General features: G+C 38.5%; 1 protein-coding gene and 1 non-coding gene across 6 annotated transcripts in view; both read right to left on the reverse strand.

The window, feature by feature from the left end:
• The window catches only part of N4BP2L1 (NEDD4 binding protein 2 like 1), a 35141-nt gene that overhangs the window by 12106 nt on the left and 4581 nt on the right, over positions 1–18454 (reverse strand). The window contains exons 2-5 of one of the 5 annotated variants that reach the window (XM_032611200.1): positions 4993–5120; positions 4594–4682; positions 2633–2709; positions 1462–1512 (exon numbers count right to left, since the gene is read on the reverse strand). In XM_032611200.1, the coding sequence (XP_032467091.1) occupies positions 1462–1512; positions 2633–2709; positions 4594–4682; positions 4993–5120 (345 nt within the window). Of the gene's footprint in view, positions 1–55; positions 1513–2514; positions 2584–2632; positions 2710–4593; positions 4683–4992; positions 5121–18454 lie in introns of those variants that run through there. The other 4 variants (XM_032611199.1, XM_032611201.1, XM_032611203.1 and 1 more) reach the window with 4 other exon arrangements.
• LOC116743382 lies at positions 13248–13379 on the reverse strand. The gene has a single exon (XR_004346765.1). It is a non-coding gene; the product is annotated as a small nucleolar RNA SNORA16B/SNORA16A family (small nucleolar RNA).

Below are 18454 nucleotides of genomic sequence, written 5' to 3' on the forward strand. Positions count from 1 at the left end.
TAAGTTTCTTATATTCTTAAACCAAAAAAATATTAGATTCAATGACAAATCCATATAAAGCAATACCATATATAATTTTTAATAACCGTAAAAGCACCATTATATAGAACACTTAATACTTCACAAAACATTAGAAAGAAGCTGTTGGCCAACAAGAAACAAAGCATACATCCTACATGGTCTTATCTGTGGTCTCACACCAAATTAATCTGATTCCAACCTTTTAAGATTTAATTTGGATTCATAAATTCTCTATTAGTATAAGAGTTGTGGTAGAACTTCGTCTTAATACCACATAAAACACTGAGATTGCTCCTCTTAAGGTGAGCATGACTTTTCCATACCTCCATATAATCTACAGCCTGGGATGCTTCATTCCTTGTACTCCCAAAACTTTGGAGCTGCCAACCGATTAGACATGTTTATAGGCATAATTTTAAAAACTGCTTAATTATTCCTCTTAAAAATTATGGTTTTATAAAGGCAGACTTATTTTATCTACACTATTAGCTCAACAGCCAAAAGTTATTCAGGTTTAACCCCGTTCAATAAAGTGTTAGTTAAAACACAAGATATGACTTTAAATAATGATACTGATTTTCCTAAGTAGCTTGTATAGCTATTAAGAAAGATTTTAACAGACACTTCTAACAATGATACATTGCTAAAATAGAGGAATACTTTCCCAAGGTGTCTGCTTTGAAGGACAATATTCCCTTAGGTGTGTACTTTCTGGCATATTCATTTTAAAGGAAAATCAGTATCATCATTATAGCCACACATCTCACATTTTTGGATACATGGATGATCAAAGTAGCAATGGCACTAAAATTTTTCCTGCCTCCTACTTCTCCCTCACCTTTCCAACTTTCCTGATGGAGATGAATTTCCTGAAAAAATAGATTACTTCAGAGAAAGTGGTTCTGAAGCTTTATATTATAAACACTTTAGTTCATTAATGAGCCTATGTGGCTGATTATGTTCTTAGGTTTCAGTTTTAAAGTAATTCTTTCTCTAGAGAAAGGGACTTTGTTTAATCAAATCGGCAGAATTCTCAGCATCAGACCATGCATATAGGATCACTTTAACAAATGCCTGTTGAAGAGGAATGTAATGACTTCTGCTCAAAAAGTTTCAGGTTTGACTATTTACAGTGGAATTAGAGCTCTGACTACAACTGAACAAAGAATAAATACCAAAAATTGAAGTAAAAACTGATTTAGGAAAATTTTGAATGCCTGTAAGAGAGACCTCTAATACCCATGGTGACAACCACCCCTTCTGTTAAAGGAGCTCTCATTAGTGAAGCCGCCATGAGCCCTCCGGTTTGGGAACTCTGCACAGGTGTTCCAGTACCCTGCACCGTCGGAAGGAGATGCATTGTTCCTGTCCTGGTTTCTGTTCGCTCTGCTTGGTTTTTCGGCATGCAGCACACTGTAAAAGGTAACATCATGTTCATACCGTTCTTTCATTCGGTGTATTTTCTCTCTTGGGACTCCATGAATGTTTCTTCTGCGTGGGGAAAAAAAAAAAATGAAACTGGTTAGTTAAGGCCGCATATCAAAATGATATAAATTCTTGTATTTTACAAGTCCTATATTATTACATAGATACGCACTCCCTATTCTCAGGATGGAACTCTGACAAAAGCAAAACATCGTGTTAAGCAGTTATCTTTCAGGCTCAACTCCTGTTTTTCCTGCTGCCCTTGCACACTCCCAAACTACCCTGAGGCTAGCAAAGAGCTAAAGCTTCAAAAGTGCTTTGTTTCTGGAAATCTCAATTCTGTGCTTCAAAACATAAAAAAGCACCGTGAGATCTTTTTATTATGTATTTGCCAATTTGTCATGCATATATCTATAATCAATTATGTCAGTCCTAGATACTTCTAGATCCTTATAAAAACAATATTCTTCAATTCTAGTGGGCATGAGAATCATTTGGGGATGTAGTTTGAAATGTAATTACCAGAGATTCCATCTATGGAATGGGGTCCATGAACTAGGACTTTAACAACCACTCAGGTGATTCTGATGGGGGTGGTCCACAGATCCCTTTGGAAACACTATCTGCTTATAACCATAAGATGAACTAGACTTATTCCTAAAAAGTAAATTCTGATCTCACTGGTTACTTTAAATCACTGACGTTATCAAATAGCACAGATAATGAATATCAGAACCCATGCATTCAGTCAACAAGTTAGTATTATTTGGACATTTACTGCTTTACAAACTAGAAGCAGCATCTAGACCATAAATGAACTACAGACTGTTCAACATCTAAAGATCTGTTTAGCCTAAGTGCAAAAACATCACTCACAAGTGCAATCCCATGCAGAGGAAAGTGCTTTTAAATGTTCATTAATGAAGCATTTTAGCAGAATGTTAAATGTGTCCTTTCAAGGACCAAGTCCAAGCCAAGATTTAGCATTTAGCATTATATCAGAAAACTGACCCCAAACTAAAGTCTTTCACATTAATAATTCCAAAGTTATCAATTTCCAAGAATTACCATTTCTGGCCTGAAAACTACCATGTCCATTTCCAGCCTGAAAAGATTCTTTTGTTCGGTCTGAAATACCTGAAAATAGCAGGATACACAATGAGGAACTAGAAAAACAAAGAAGTACCTTGCTAACTCTTGAACGTTGAATTTCCAGCGAGTGTCAGGTTCTCGGAATATAACTTCATAGTTATTTTCAAGTGCCTGATTTTTCAAAAGTACATAAAACATTGAAGACATGGTATGTATGTTTGGGAATGTTTATGCTGCCATTTAACATTTACTATAAATCTTTTCTAAAATTCCTTTTGTTTAACCAGTAATCCAATGCCTTAGTTTCTGTTAACAAATACAGTTGGTACATTTCCATACTTAGCCACTCTCAGATTATATTACGGTTCCCAATGATAAATTGTGAATAATTCTATTTACCATGATGGAAAATTACAAAGGTTCTTTGTTTTGAACATTTCAAAAATAGATAGCTGAACTACTTTTAAATGCCCTGTCCACAGGAATGAGGAATGAACTCCAATGGCTTCTCAAAGTCCCTATGTGACTATCATAGACTCACTGCTGTCAAATGCCTTGGCCTATTCCTCATACCTTGGTTTAGAAAGTGAGAGTGCCATAGGCACAGAGCTTGGGAAACAAAAGTGGTTTCCACAACCTTTACATATTCTTCCCTCCAAAAGTAGCTCTCCCTGCTATGCAATATAGTTTGGCTTAATTCACTGTGCCCCATTTCCTTGAGTTTAAAACATTATTACCATTTCCATTAGAAACATCAAACATTGTTTACATTCATAAATTGACCACTACTTTTTTTAAATCTCAAACTGAACTTTCTATTATCACTATTTTTTTATTGTGTTATAAAATACAAAATGAGAAGAACTAAGTAAGCAGCTTTCCTCTGCATTCTTTAGATGGACACTTCTAATTTGGGAAGGATATCAGATATCATAGGTGGAAAATATTTAATTTCTGCGTCCTACTAATAGCTGTGGATGTCTGGAAAAGATTGTGCATGTCTAGAAATTAGAAAATAAAAAGTAAAATGACTTCCCTTAAGCCACTCTCAGTTAACCTGACTCTTGGTTCTGAGTTGTGCCTTAAATAACGTGACTCTTCACTTCCCTATTCATTTCTCTCCCAAGTGGATGCTCGATCCGTGAACTGAAGTAACCACAAAGTTGATGCTAATTTTTCCTACATTCACCAAAGTCCCACAGTCTGGGCCTAAATAAAACTGATGAAAGTACAGTTAGAGAGAAGCATACCTGTATGTAAGCTACTTTGCCCAAAATGTAAAAAGAGGCTTAAAAATAGACTGCCATCAGCCCAGTTACAGACATATTCACTTTACAATTAGCCAAGTAGGGAGAATACTCAGCTGTCTTCATCCTGCCCCTGTATGTTTCTGGATCTTTTCTGTTTTCTACACTCAGTAAGGAATGAAAACTTATTAGCACAAAAGATGAAATATGTCTTAAAACACACCAGACATATTTCAAAAATAAAGAAAAATGTGCATATTGCTTTATTCACCAGTTGTTCTGACAGTAGACAGCTGAGTTGTTACCTTTATATGTGTATTTATATTTGTATTCTAGTATCTTAATAGGGTTATAGTGTTAATCTGTTTTTAAACTAAAAATTTCATTGCCCTAGAACTTCCATGCAGCAGCACTACATAGTACTGAAGTCCCCAGCATAGCAAAGACAGAAGTGTGTGCTATGAACATCATCTTCAACTCCGCTGGTGGCATCATCTAGTCCAACATTTCTTGGCAGGTTTCAGCAGATGCTCCTATGTATGCCTTCCCTTAGGAAAACAATCAAGACAGAAATGCTGTCAAGAATTCAGACCAAGGACTATTTTAAAAATGTACCCTGAGGTGGTATTAGCATCTCAGTAAATTTCAGCCATTGAACAGCAGAGAAACACTAAAACCTCTTTACCTGCTCCCTGAGAGAACAACTATTAATGAATATGAGATCGTGGAAGATCAGAAAAAGAACAAATGTTTCAACTTTCTCACAAAATGTCCATAACTGAAAATTCACAATGATACTTCTTCCTACCATGACTGCATAGGGCTTCATTTCCCAGGCGTGGAGGTTGGTATTATCAATAATAATGGGGGATATGCCATTCCTCATTGCTTTTCTTGCTGCAACACAATGTTATATAACAGTGAACAACAAGCAACAATCAGAGAAGGGTGAGCGTACTCCATATTTTGTTATTTTTATTACAGGATGTGCTCATTATACAACTTTAATACCACCTATTTCAGAACCCACTATCAATAATTTTATTTTTCCTGGAATCTAGGGAGGTTACACTCTGGCATTCTGTTTGGGGGGAAAAAATGGCAGCACTTTAGATTAAGCTCCTTCCATAAACCTTTTTCATTTTGCAGTATCTACAATCTATGTGCACAACAGGATTTACCAGGGGTGTGGAAAGAAATTTGTCACCTCTTTTCTGGTTCCATTCATGAGCTTCCTCCAGGAAGTCAGGATTGAATTCATAGGCACCATCTTCCCTGAAGAAAAAATCATCCGTGCTGAAAATCAGGGCCCTGGGAAAGTCGTGTTGCAATTGTCTGGAAAGTGGGGAAATAAGAGATTATTTTATGACCATGCATTTTCATAATATAAATCATTTCCTTCCATCTCCAACATTTAGCAGTTTATGAGACCACCAGGTTTGAGTTGTTGAATATCAAAAACATGAGATGCTTATTCTCTCTAGAAGGTATCACTCTTTCATAGGGAGAAGGAGAAGGCTGACGGGACTGTGGGTGGTGCCCAGTTCTTGAAACTAGGAAGTGCTGGTCACCACCACTGACTTTTGCAGCAACCAGGAGTGACTCCAGATGAACCTGTGGAGGCTACGCTGCGGGTGTGACAAGAGTCATTCCTTGTGGGCACAGCCCTTACTGCCATTCCTCTGTGATGCACCACTGCCCACACCCTCATGCTGCAGCCCCTTCCTGCATCCCCTCACCTGTCCTGGGTCCCCTCGCCTTGGAGATCTGTTCTCCGTAAGGACCCATCTGAGATATTGGTTCTTGCTGAGGTATGAAATGTAGATTAAAGTGATGTGATGTGTGTGCTACCTCTATTAGGTAACATTTTAGCAGTGACCTAAATCGAATTTTAAAGCCACAGCAGAAGAAGAAAAGAGGCAGATTCCAACATTCCCCATGCCTTCCTAAACCTCTATCACTCTCTCTAAATATGAAAATATCACAGAAAAAAGAAAAACCATCATGGAGTTCCCCCTTTAAAGCAAAAAACCACATTAAGTTCTGCACAAAAAAAACTTCACAGGGCTTCCCTGGTGGCGCAGTGGTTGGGAGTGCGCCTGCCAATGCGGGGGACGCAGGTTCGTGCCCCGGTCCAGGGGTATCCCATATGCCGTGGGGCGGTTGGGCCCGTGGGCCATGGCCGCTAGGCCTGCACGTCCGGAGCCTGTGCTCTGCGACGGGGTAGGCCACAGTGGTGAGAGACTCGCGTACCGCAAAACAAAAACAAAAACAAAGCTTCACAGAGAAGATGTTCCCACCTGAAATCCTTATTCAGACTTTTCTGGGGAGAAGACGGCTATTATGCTAGATAGGTAACTGGGTAAATCTCTGAGCCTCTTTTCTTCATCTGTAAAAACTGTGGATAATGTCACCTATCTCGCTAAGTTAGGATGATGACTTAATAACTTGAGGAAGCGCCTCGCGCAGCACCTGACACAATGAATGTATGTTTATTTCTCTTCTCCCTGCAGCACTCACCAGCATAATTCTAACATCAAACAAATTCACCAGGCAAATAGAGTACATAACAAAATGGCCATGCTCAGAATAAAAAGATATTTAAAAGTTGGAGGAAAAAAATGTTGGAGGGTGACAAGGGCAGGAAATGTAAAGAGAAAACAGAACTATTCAACTGTTTGTTCTTCCCCATCAAGAAGAATTCTCTTTAATCAGGGAAGAACGCAAGGCACTGAAACCACAGATAACGAAGCGCTTGGGTTGAAACACTTGGGTTCAATTCTTGACTCTTCCACTACTCAGTCATGTGATCTCTCTCTCTAAGCTTCTGTTTTCCTGACTGAAAACTTGTATAATAATCACTACCTATTAAACAGAGCTTCTAGTAAGGCTCAAATGAGATTAGGTATGGGAAAACATTTTCCAAGAGGTAAGGCACTTTACAAATGTGAGGTATGTTATTTTATTAATAATGAAAACAAATGAAGTCAAATTTTCCAACTAAGACTGTTTACATGCCATCATAGTAAAGTACATTGGAGTGTGTACATAACGGGAGAGGTGGTGAAGAAAATGTGGCCATTTTAAATCTACCACAGATACAGAAACTGACATGAAAGAAAAGTATAAAGATCTGATGAAACAAATTCGCATAGTTTCCTTGTAAATGTCTTTTTGATTTTAAAGACACTCAAACTGAAAAGCCCAAATCATAGATCCAAACTTTAACCTCCAATGAGAACAATTATTATAAAGACACCTTAGAAGAAAATCTAAGGGCAACACTAACTGCATTTTCAGGTGTGTGTATTTATATTTGTAAATGCTTTACAGTTTTTAAATTATTTTCATCAATATTATCTAGTCTAAATCATGAAAGCTTCATTCAGAGTTTAAATAATACTGTGTAACTTATTTTCCTTATCTTTTGCGTACTATGTTAAGCAACTCTGGATATTAGTTCCAGGACTTTTTTTTTTTGATATCCCTTCTAAATCTGGTTTCATTTGTTTTCCTATTAAGTCTGCCACTTATAGGTTTTGTTTTGCCATTTTCAGAGTTGAGTTTTTCTTTTCATAGACATAGCCTTATCTACTCATGTTTTCCACTGTAGCCTACATGGTCCTCCTAACAAACAGGAAGGCAAAAATATGAGTATTTTTCACCTTTACAACTCGGATGGAATGTGTGGGCAAGGGAGGAAGAAAAAGCGGTCTTCATAATCTTACTGAATGATCATTCCTTCGAAAACTCTTTTTATCTTCACCTGAATGTTAAATTAGCACTGGCAGTCATGGTACATCTTGAATATGCAAGACAATAAAAGCTCTCCTAGCTAAATGAAAAACTGATTAAATAGACAATCTTCAGAGTCTCAAACTTAAGTGGAAGCAATAAATACCATTCCATCAGCTTCAGAAGTGATGAGGATAATGCCCCAGCTCTAGCTTGCTTTATGGTGGTCAGGAGCCTCATGCATTAGGGAAATTGAGAGAATGAAAATAAAAGGGAAAAAAATAGAAAGACAATTACATCCACATAATTTTCACCTCCACAGCTCCCCCCAAATTCACTTGAAAGCACTACTATGAAGAGAAACTCAAGGCTCTAATCTTGATTTCACAACTTACATCATTCTTTTATTTAATAATAGAGAACCATGGGAATATATTTAGATATCTATTAGTTACTCCCCACTCACTGACAAAAGTCCAACATTAGTATGTAATTTTGAGTTGTACCCCTAACTTTTTATTATGGAAATTTTCCAACATGCAAAAGTAGGCAGAATAATATAATCATTCCCCACGTACCCATCGTCCAGCTTTAACAATTATCATCATATGGCCAGTTTTGTTCCATCTGCTTCATACTTCATTTCAGCAAATACCGCATCAGCGTTCAGATTTCCCTGATTTTCTCATAAACATATTACTATAATTGGTTTGTGTGAATCAAGAGCTAAACAAGATCCATACACTGTACTGGGCTGCCACGTCCCTTGTCTCATTTATTCCATACTTGTCCTCTCCTTTTTATTGCCACCTGAACTTCCCCCCCCCAACCTTTTATATGTAGAAAAGGTTCAAACCTATAGAAATGAGTTGAAGGAATAATACTATGAACACTCCTTACCCTTCACCTACAGTTGTTAACATTTTGCCTCATTTATTTTACATCTCGCATATGTATTTTTGATGTACCATTTAAAAGTAAGTTGCAGACATCATGATACTTTGTTCCTAAATGCTTTGTCAAGTATCTTCTATAAATAAGAACATTCTCCTACATAATTATATCACATCTTAAAAATAACATTAATTTACATTACTTTATAATAATTATAAATTATACCGAATATTATAAATATATACTATAAATAAATTATAAGTGTATTAATTTACGTTGTAATTTTATAGCTATTTATAATAGCTAATGTTAATAGATTTTTTTAATTTAAAATTTTAAAATTTCCTTCATGGTACCAATAATATCTTTCATAGGTTCAAGTACTGCATTTGGTTATTATGTCTCTTTGATGTCTTTTAATCTAGAACTGTCATGCCTTCTTTGGTTTCCTTTTTGAAAAGTCTAGTCGGTTGGCTTGAGACTGCCCCACATTCTGGGTTTGCATGATTGTTTCCTCATAATTAGATCCAGGTTAAACATTTTTAGAAGGAACGTACAGAGGTGATGTTTGTGTACTTCTGATTGCACATAATGACCGTTTGTACCATTGTGCTAAGTTTGACCACTTGGCTAAAAGGTGCTGTCAGCTAGATCTCTCCACTGTAAAGGTGCATTGCTTCCCTTGTAATACTATGTAATGCTGGTGGGCAGGGGGTGTGAAACACGAGACTCCACGTAACAGTTCCCCAACAACCTTTCCCTCAACGATCTTTACATTCATTGCCGATCACTGCCAAATCAGTTATTACATTGGGAATTGCAAATACTGATTATCCCATGTAATTTCTTCTATATTTACTAGGTGGCATTGTCTAGTAAGGAAGAGCTCTCTTTCCCTGTTCCCTTTTGATAATGCTTACCATCATTATTCTTTATGATGAGCAAATGGCCCCAAATCTGACCAGCAGGTACCCTTCAAGCTGGCTCCTGTGTCTTTGTCTACACCAACCTTAAAAATACTACTTTTCCTTTCTTATTAGCAAAGTAATACATATTCAAGGCAAAATATTTTGAAAGAGGAAACTGCAAAATCGGAGAGGTTCCTATATTCCCCCACTTAAAAATAATTGTTAATATTTTGATCCTTTTTCCAGGGGACAGAATTTTTTCTCTCATCTGATATTTTGTTACATAAAAACAGAAACATAATGTAGAGAATACCAACTTATTTTCACCAAACTTATTTCCACAGCAATTATTTCCTACCTCATGAAATATGACTTTGTGCCATTATTTTTAATGATTATGACATAGTTATTCATATGGATGTACCATAATTTACTTAACCAATGCTCTGTGGGGTTAGGTATTTAGTTTGGCCCCAACTTCTTTGATTACCAGCAAGTTTAAGTACTTTTTCTTATGCGTGCTGGTCATTTAGAGATATTCTTTTGTGAACTGCATTTTCATGTCCTAATAAAACCTCCTTATTGGGAGGTTTATGGCTTTCTTTTTGAATATGTAAAATTCTTAAGTACATCAATTTCTTTTTAATTTTGTTTATAATGAACTCTAACATACAAGTCTCAGTTACTAGAAGTTTTCTTAGTCACATGTATCCATCTTTTATTTTCTACTTTCTGTCTTTGGTAATACATTTACAAGTCTTTCCCAACCCAAGATTATGTAAATATTCATCCATGTTCCATTACATTTTACTCCCCAGTCCATCTAAAATTTTAGTTTAGTATGTGGCAGTGGTTAAGACAGAATAGAAATGGACCCCTATCTTAAACCGCTCACAAAAACTTGAAATGGAGTAAAGACTTAAACATTAAGACCTGAACCATAAAACTCCTAGAAGAAAGCATAGGGGGAAATCTCCTTGACATTTGACTTGGCAATGATTTTTTGGATATTACACCAAAAAGCAAAAGCTATAAAAGCAAAAATTAATAAGACTACATCAAACTGAAAAGCTTCTATACAGCAAAGGAAACAATCAACAAAATAAAAAGGCAATCTACCAAAAGGAAGAAAATATTTCTAAATCATATATCTGATAAGGGATTCATATCCAAAATATATAAATAACTCATATAACTCATTAGCAAAAACCAAACAATCCAATTTAAAAATGGGCAGAGGATCTGAATAGACATTTTTCCAAAGAAGACATACAAATGGCAAACAGGTACGTAAAAAGGTGCTCAACATCATTAACCATTAGGGAAACGCAAATCAAAACCACAATGAGCTATCACCTCACACCTGTTAGAATGGCTGTCATCAGGAAGACAAGAGATTAAACGTGTTGATGAGGACGTGGAGAAAAGGAAAACCTTGTGCACAGTTGGAAGGAATGTAAATTAGTGCAGCCACTGTGGAAAACAGAATGGAGGTTTCTCAAAAAAATTAAAAATAGAACTACCATAAAATCCAGTAATCCCACTTTTAGTTATATACCCAAAGGAAATGAAAACAGGATCTTGAAGAGTTATCTGCACTCCCATGTTCACTGAACCATTATTCACAATAGCCAAGATATGAAAACAACCTAAGTGTCTGTCAATGGACAAACAGATAAATGTGGTAAACATATACAATGGAATATTATTCTGCCATGAGAAAGAAGGAAATCCTGCCATTTGTGACAACATGGATGAACCTTAATGGCATTATGTTGTGAAGTAAATCAGAAAGACAAATACTGTATGATCTCACTTATATGTGGAATCTAAAAAAGTTGAACTCATAGAAAGAGAGTATAGTGGTGGTTACCAGGGGCTGAAGGTGTGGGAAATGGGGAAATGTTGCTCAAAGAGTACAAACTTCCAATTATCAGATGAATAAATTATGGGGATCGGGAACTTCCCTGGTGGCGCAGTGGTTGAGAGTCCGCCTGCCGATGCAGGGGACACGGGTTCATGCCCGGGTCTGGGAGGATCCCACATGCCGCCGAGTGGCTGGGCCCGTGAGCCATGGCCGCTGAGCCTGCGCGTCCGGAACCTGTGCTCCACAACGGGAGAGGCCACAACAGTGAGAGGCCCGCATACCGCAAAAAAAAAAAAAAATTCTGGGGATCTAATGCACAGCATGGTGGTTACAGTTAATACTGTTATTATACACTTGAAAGTAGCTAAAAGAGTAGATCTTAAATATTCTCATTACAAAAAAAGAATGGTAATTATGTGGCACAATGGAGGCGTTGGCTAACAACAGTGGTAACCATTTTTCTTTTTTTAAAAAAAATTAATTTATTCATTTATTTTGGGCTGTGTTGGATCTTCGTTGCTGTGCGCAGACTTTCTCTAGTTGCTGCGAACGGGGGCTACTCTTCATTGCGGTGGCTTCTCTTGTTGCGGAGCACGGGCTGTAGGTGCACAGGCTTCCATAGTTGTGCCTCGCGGGCTCTAGAGTGCAGGTTCAGTAGCTGCGGTGCACGGGCTTAGTTGCTCTGCGGCACGTGGGATCTTCCCAGACCAGGGCTCGAACCTGTGTCCCCTGTATTGGCAGGTGGATTCTTAACCACTGCGCCACCAGGTAAGTCTGGTGGTAACCATTTTTCAATAAAGAAATGTATCAAATCAACATATTGTACACCTTAAACTTACACAATGTGTTAATTACACCTCAATAAAGCTGGTGGGAAAAAAAAAGACCAGAGAGTGGTACAGCTGGATTAAAACCCAGGCTTCTGGCCTCAGAGCTATACACTAAACCACTGTGATTGAGTGCTATAAAATAAACAAACCACATTTATCCTTTTCTCTAGTGACATTGAGGTTGTTTGCAATTTTCTCTATCATTAACAACTTTTCGTGAACATCACTGTGCCAATCTCCTTGTGCATATGTACAATGTCTCCTGAGGGTATATACTCCAAGTGGAATAGCTATTAAATCCTTTTTGTTTGTTTTTTGAAAGAACAGAGCAGAGCAGATGTTATTTAAAATTTCCTTCTTTCCTTCAGAAAAAAATTTTTCTCTCTGATAGAATATATGTTCCATGAAGGCACGGATTTTTGTTTCTTTTGTTCACTGCTCTATTCTAAGCATCTAGAAGAATGCCAGGTACATGAGAGATAATAAATATTTGGTAACTGTATGAATGGTTCTTGAATGTTAGGCTCTGTTGTCTTAATTATGTAAACTTTGTATAGGGTTCAAAACTGTGTGAGGAGAATTTCTATTTACTCATCTTTACATGTTGAGAATTTTACCCAAACCTCAGATTCACCCCCAAAGAGGACTGGGAGAGAGAATTCTTAGATTCCAGCACTCCCTCTAGATGTTATTGGAATTCTCAAGGACTTTAAGCTGGGAGGCAGGAAACAGATTCAGTGACCCAACAACCTGAGGAGAATGGGGAGGGAGACATGTCTGTAAACATCTCAGGCCAGTCTCCCCTGAAGCCCGGTGTGGCCTGCCCTTCTCGGTGCTGCCAACCACCATGCCAAGGCTGAGCCCTGCCCTTGGAGAGACGGAGCTCAACCATCACCAGCACCATGGATACCGTCAAGCCACACTGGCTAAGGGGACTCCAGTGAAGAGTTCCCAGGCTGTCCTACGCTCACTCTTGCCCTCACTCCTCACACCTCCAAAGTAGGGCATGTTTATGAGATCCAAAACCAGACTAACAGTTAGCCCTCATGTGCCAATGTGGCTCCACTGCAGTTTCTAGGAGAAATTCCTTTCAGTATCTTGAATGTGAACAGCACCCTTCCGGAGAATCCAGCAATGCCACAGGCTATGTTTTATGTTTTCAACTCAGCCATGCTCTGAAGAGGAGAAGGAATCAGAAGCACACCCACCTCAGCACTAACTTGTTTTTAGCTGTGTTTTCCCAAAATGTCATAAAGCAGTTACAGACAACAGAACAGTGGCCACACAGGAAAACTGTCACTCTGGGCTCTTTTTTGACTGCTGTTTAAATGGGAAAACAGCTGTATCTTTGATACTTTCAGCTGTATCTTTGATACTTTTTTTTTTTTTTTGCGGTACGCGGGCCTCTCACTGTTGTGGCCTCTCCCGTTGAGGAGCACAGGCTCCGGATGCGCAGGCTCAGCGGCCATGGCTCACGGGCCCAGCCGCTCCGCGGCATGTGGGATCTTCCCGGACCGGGGCTCGAACCCGTGTCCCCTGCATCAGTAGGCGGACTCCCAACCACTGCGCCACCAGGGAAGCCCGATACTTATTTTTAAATTCCTCTTTAGGATAACTATTGGGTGAAGGAGATGGCACATGAAACATTTTCACATGTAAAACACAGGAATGGGTTTCTTATGAACAGAATTAAAGTTTTTTTTTCTTTTTCTTTATTTTTCCCCCTCTTGTCTATTCTCAACAGCTCGTGCATTCTTTTACATTTCTCTTTATGTGAATAATCTCCTTTTTGGTTTTGTTGTTTACTCAAGACCCATGCTGATTCTGAGCTACCAACTCTTAGGAAGTTTTTGGAATTAACACATCCATCAAATATTTAGACCTACTATGTGCCAGGCCTTCTTTTAGGGTCTGAACAGAATAAAGCTCCTGATCTCATGGAGCTTGCATCACATCTCATGAAGCTTACCTTCTCATAAAAGAAACATAATAAACAGGTATGTATATGCCAAGTGGTGCTAAGTTCAAGAAAGAAAAGAAAGTCAAAGTAAGGGGCAAAGAAGGTTGGAGAGGTGCTACCATCCAGAGGGCCTTTCTGGATGGCAGAGAAGGTCCCTTTCAGACCCTTTTCTTCATCATAACCTTAAAAAGTATGGGTAAAGAACACTGAAATACTCTAGTTATACAATACTTCAACAGGACTCCTTAATCGTCAAAAGTGGATGTAGGTGTTTTTGTCCATGAATATCGCTGGTAAGGTAAGACCACTTTGTGCATTATGAAATCCTGAATCTCAGAATCAAATGCATGATTCTCTGATCCTAACGTCCTCATCTGTAACATAAAAACACTCCATGTTAGGATTATTGTAAAGATCCAGTAAGCTAGCATATATAGTGCCTGCATACAGTCAATACTCAGTAAATGTGGGCTTTCTTTTCTGTCTCCATTACCGCCATACCCTTTCCCAGGCTCTTACCTTGATCAAAACAGATAGCCTTCTCCCCAAGCCATGCCTGCAATGCGACGGAGAGCGTTATGAAGGAACAATCAGACGTGAGACTAGTTTTCCTCTTATCGTACTATTTCCTTAATCTCTTAGAGCCTAGCTATCTTTAGGTAACTTGGAATGATAATAATTTCATATTGGGTTCCTCTAGAGTCCGAATGGGCCTAGAACGGTTGCCATTATATAGAGAAGAGTTCATCAAAATGCCAAGAAGGAACCTGGGCACTAAGTTGGGTTATGTTATAAATATCCTGTCATCTGAGTGAATGAGGAAGAAACATGAGATAACCCTGGGAGGTCAGTGTTGGCTATCTCTCCCCAACACATCATAGTCAGGATAAATATGAATACTTACTTAGAAATCCAAATCTCATCTCTCCCCATGGCCCTCAATGGTACCACATTAATAAAGAAAATTGGGGCTTCCCTGGTGGTGCACTGGTTGAGAATCCGCCTGCCAATGCAGGGGACACGGGTTTGAGCCCTGGTCCGGGAAGATCCCACATGCCGCAGAGCAACTAAGCCCATGCACCACAACTACTGAGCCTGTGCTCTAGAGCCTGCCAGCCACAACTACTGAGCCTGTGTGCCACAACTACTGAAGCCCGTGTGCCTAGAGCCCGTGCTCCGCAACAAGAGAAGCCACTGCAATGAGAAACCCACGCACTGCAATGAAGAGTAGCCCCAGCTCACCACAACTGGAGAAAGCCCACATGCAGCAACGGAGACTCAAAACGCAGCCAAAAATAAATAAAATCAATTCCTCGGTAATTTTTTTTGTATTAGAAGAAACATATCACCAATACTGACAAATAATAACATGTGGCTTCCTTACCCTGACAGTTGAAATCCAGGTAAACTAAGCCCACTTAATAGGGCCTTTACCTGTTTTTTCATGAACAGTAGATCGAAACCAACCTCATTATACTTTTACCACCTTAGTCCCACTAGCCTCTTCCTTTGGTGCAGAAGAAAAAGCTCTGATTAGAAATAAGGAGAATTCATTGCTATGAACTTGATCAAGATATACAACTTCTTGAAATAATGTCATTTGCAGCAATATGGATACAACTAGAGATTATCATACTAAGCAAAGTAAGTCAGAAAGACCAATACCAAGTGATATCACTTATATGTGGAATCTAAAATTCAATACAAATCAACATATCTACAAAACAAAACCAGACTCACAGATATAGAGAACAGACTTGTGGTTGCCAAGGGGGAGGGGGGTAGGGGAGGGAAGGAATGGGAGTTTAGGATTAGCAGAGGCAAACTATTATATATAGGATGGATAAACAAAAAGGTCATACTGTATAGCACAGGCAACCATATTCTGTGACAAACCATAATGGAAAACAATATGAAAAAGAATATATATATATGTGTGTGTATATATATATATGTATAACTGAGTCACTTTGCTCCACAGAAATTACACAACATTGTAAATCAACTATACTTCAATAAAATTTTTTTTTAAAAGTATGTAACTTCTCAGAGTTTAGTGTCTTGAGCTTGGACTAGATGAACTCTGTGGGAACTTCTTGTTCATTTCCTGAGATTCTCCTATGAAAACATTCTTCCCCTTTCATTTCTTCCTCTATTCCTACTGCTTCTCTAATCATAACCACATCTGCGATACTATATTGCCCAATTCAGCAGGGTCTCTTCCACTACCCCGACAGCTCCAGGACTATGGTGGTGGGGATTCTCCTGTGTTACCTTTCTAGTAAGTGATTGTGAACACATACTGCAGAGTGTGTTCTTACTCTCTGTGAACATAGGAAGCACATATAGTACTCATTCATCCCAGCCTCCAAAGAGAGGCACTGCAAGGATTCTCAGCTATGGGGAGAAGAGATTCAGGACCCATCTTAGGAAAATTACTAAAAATATAAAAAGTACCTTCTCCAAGTAGACCTAAGTGGCTAAAACTCTGAGATGTCACCTGCCTGATACTCTATTTTCATACACACAGACTTGGAATACTGTCAACTTCCTATTTTGCCCTTGCTTTTATTTATGACAGCCCTACCCTCATAATTAAAAACACCATGGTCCAGGCCTGCTGGCTTAGTGCACTGTGGAGTGAGTACACTTTGGGGTCTAATTACTCACTACTTAGTTAACTAATCCCCTCTTCTCACTGTTTCCCATATTTTTTTAAAAATTGTGTTTGTTTGTAAAGTATACCTTTGTCCCCATCTCTGTCCCATCATTGCATCACATCAGGAAAGCATCCTTTCACCTCTTTGGAAAGCTCTAATGCCAAGAAATAATGAAAAGGTATTTCTTTTGATGGAAAATTCCATGTCGTCCAGAGATAAAAATGAGGAGAAAAGACAGCTGTCAGTGAACATCCTTTGAACCTACCGAATCCATGTTACAAACCATTTTTGATGGTGCCAAAACAAACTAGCATATTGCAAAGGACATATGTCCTAGAGTGTGGTCCCCAGACTTTGCTTTGATTGATACGTAAAGATTCAAAAACATTCCGGGGACTGACATAAGGTTGACAACTTTTAATTTTTCAAATAACGTCATTAAGAAAAAAAAAAAAGACTATACTATTGCCATTTCATTTCATTTCAAAAGGACAATTTAGTGGTATATCCATGCAAGGGAATGCTATTCAGCCACGAAGTAATGAGGTTCTGACATATGCTACAACATGGATGAAGCCTGAAAACATTAAGCTAAGTGAAATAAGCCAGACACGAAAGGACAAATACTGTATGATTCCACTTACATGAGGTATCTAAAGTAGGCAAATACATGGAGACAGAAAGTAGATCAGAGGTTACCAGGGGCTGAGGCGAGGGCGGGAGGATGAGCAGTTATTGCTTAATGGGTACAGAGTTTCTGTTTGTGGTGATAAAAACTTTTTTAAAAAGATAGTGGAGATGGTTGCACATCATGTAATTAATACCAGTTAATTGGACACTTAAAAGCAGTTAAAATGTCCACACACGCACAGAAGAAAGCACAGAGGTAAACAGACGTCCACAGATGTTTTCACTGAAGTCGGAGGACAGAACAAGTGCAGATCCAAGTGAGTTTATCAGTTCAGCTGTGGAAAAAGAAATAGTTCTGGATCACGTGCTGAGAGTGAAAGGGTCTTAGGACTGGAATCCTGTTTCTTCTCTCAACCCTGTACTCCTTTATCCAGATTTTAACATTCTCCATGATCTGGCCCTGGGTTTACCTAACCAACACACTCACTAATATAAACAACCCACTGCAGTAAAACCATGCTCCTCATGAGCCTAGAACATCCAGCTCTTTCCCATCTCCATCTCCTTATTCATGATGGTAATCCTCTTCCTTTGTGCAGTCACATCCTCCTGGTCTTCAAGGCCAGGTCAAGAATCATCTCCACATGGAGGAGACTAGCTCTTCCCTAATTATCCTATCTTCCTAACCATGCTCAGTGACTCCCCTGGCCTTGAACACCACCAGCAAAGAACAGGCTATTCCCCATGAGACTTTACTTACCCACAGCAGTGTACTGGTTATTGTCTTCCATTTGTTAGTCTTGTGTAGGCTCCTTCTCTTAATCTTATTTTGTATATACCTTACTAAGCAAGTGCTAACAGTCTTGTAAGTACTCAGTAAATACTACTATTGTTGACTAGTGAATAATTAACAATAGTTGGTATTTATATGGCCCACACATTCATCGGTGCTTTCACATTCATAAGCATAGGATCCTTGTTGACCACAGTACCTTAAATCCTCACAATAAACTCACTAATGGAATATTAGCTTCATTTTAATGAAGAAGAACCTAAAGTGTTCAATTAAGTGACCTATGCTAGTTCATATGCTAATAAAATATTAAATAATTAATAGCACCAAATAATTAAAATCAGTCTCCTTACAGATTAAAAAAGCTTTCTAGTATGTCCAATCAAGAATAA

Source organism: Phocoena sinus, chromosome 18 (assembly GCF_008692025.1).
Source record: "Phocoena sinus isolate mPhoSin1 chromosome 18, mPhoSin1.pri, whole genome shotgun sequence".
Taxonomy (NCBI): Eukaryota; Metazoa; Chordata; class Mammalia; order Artiodactyla; family Phocoenidae; genus Phocoena; species Phocoena sinus.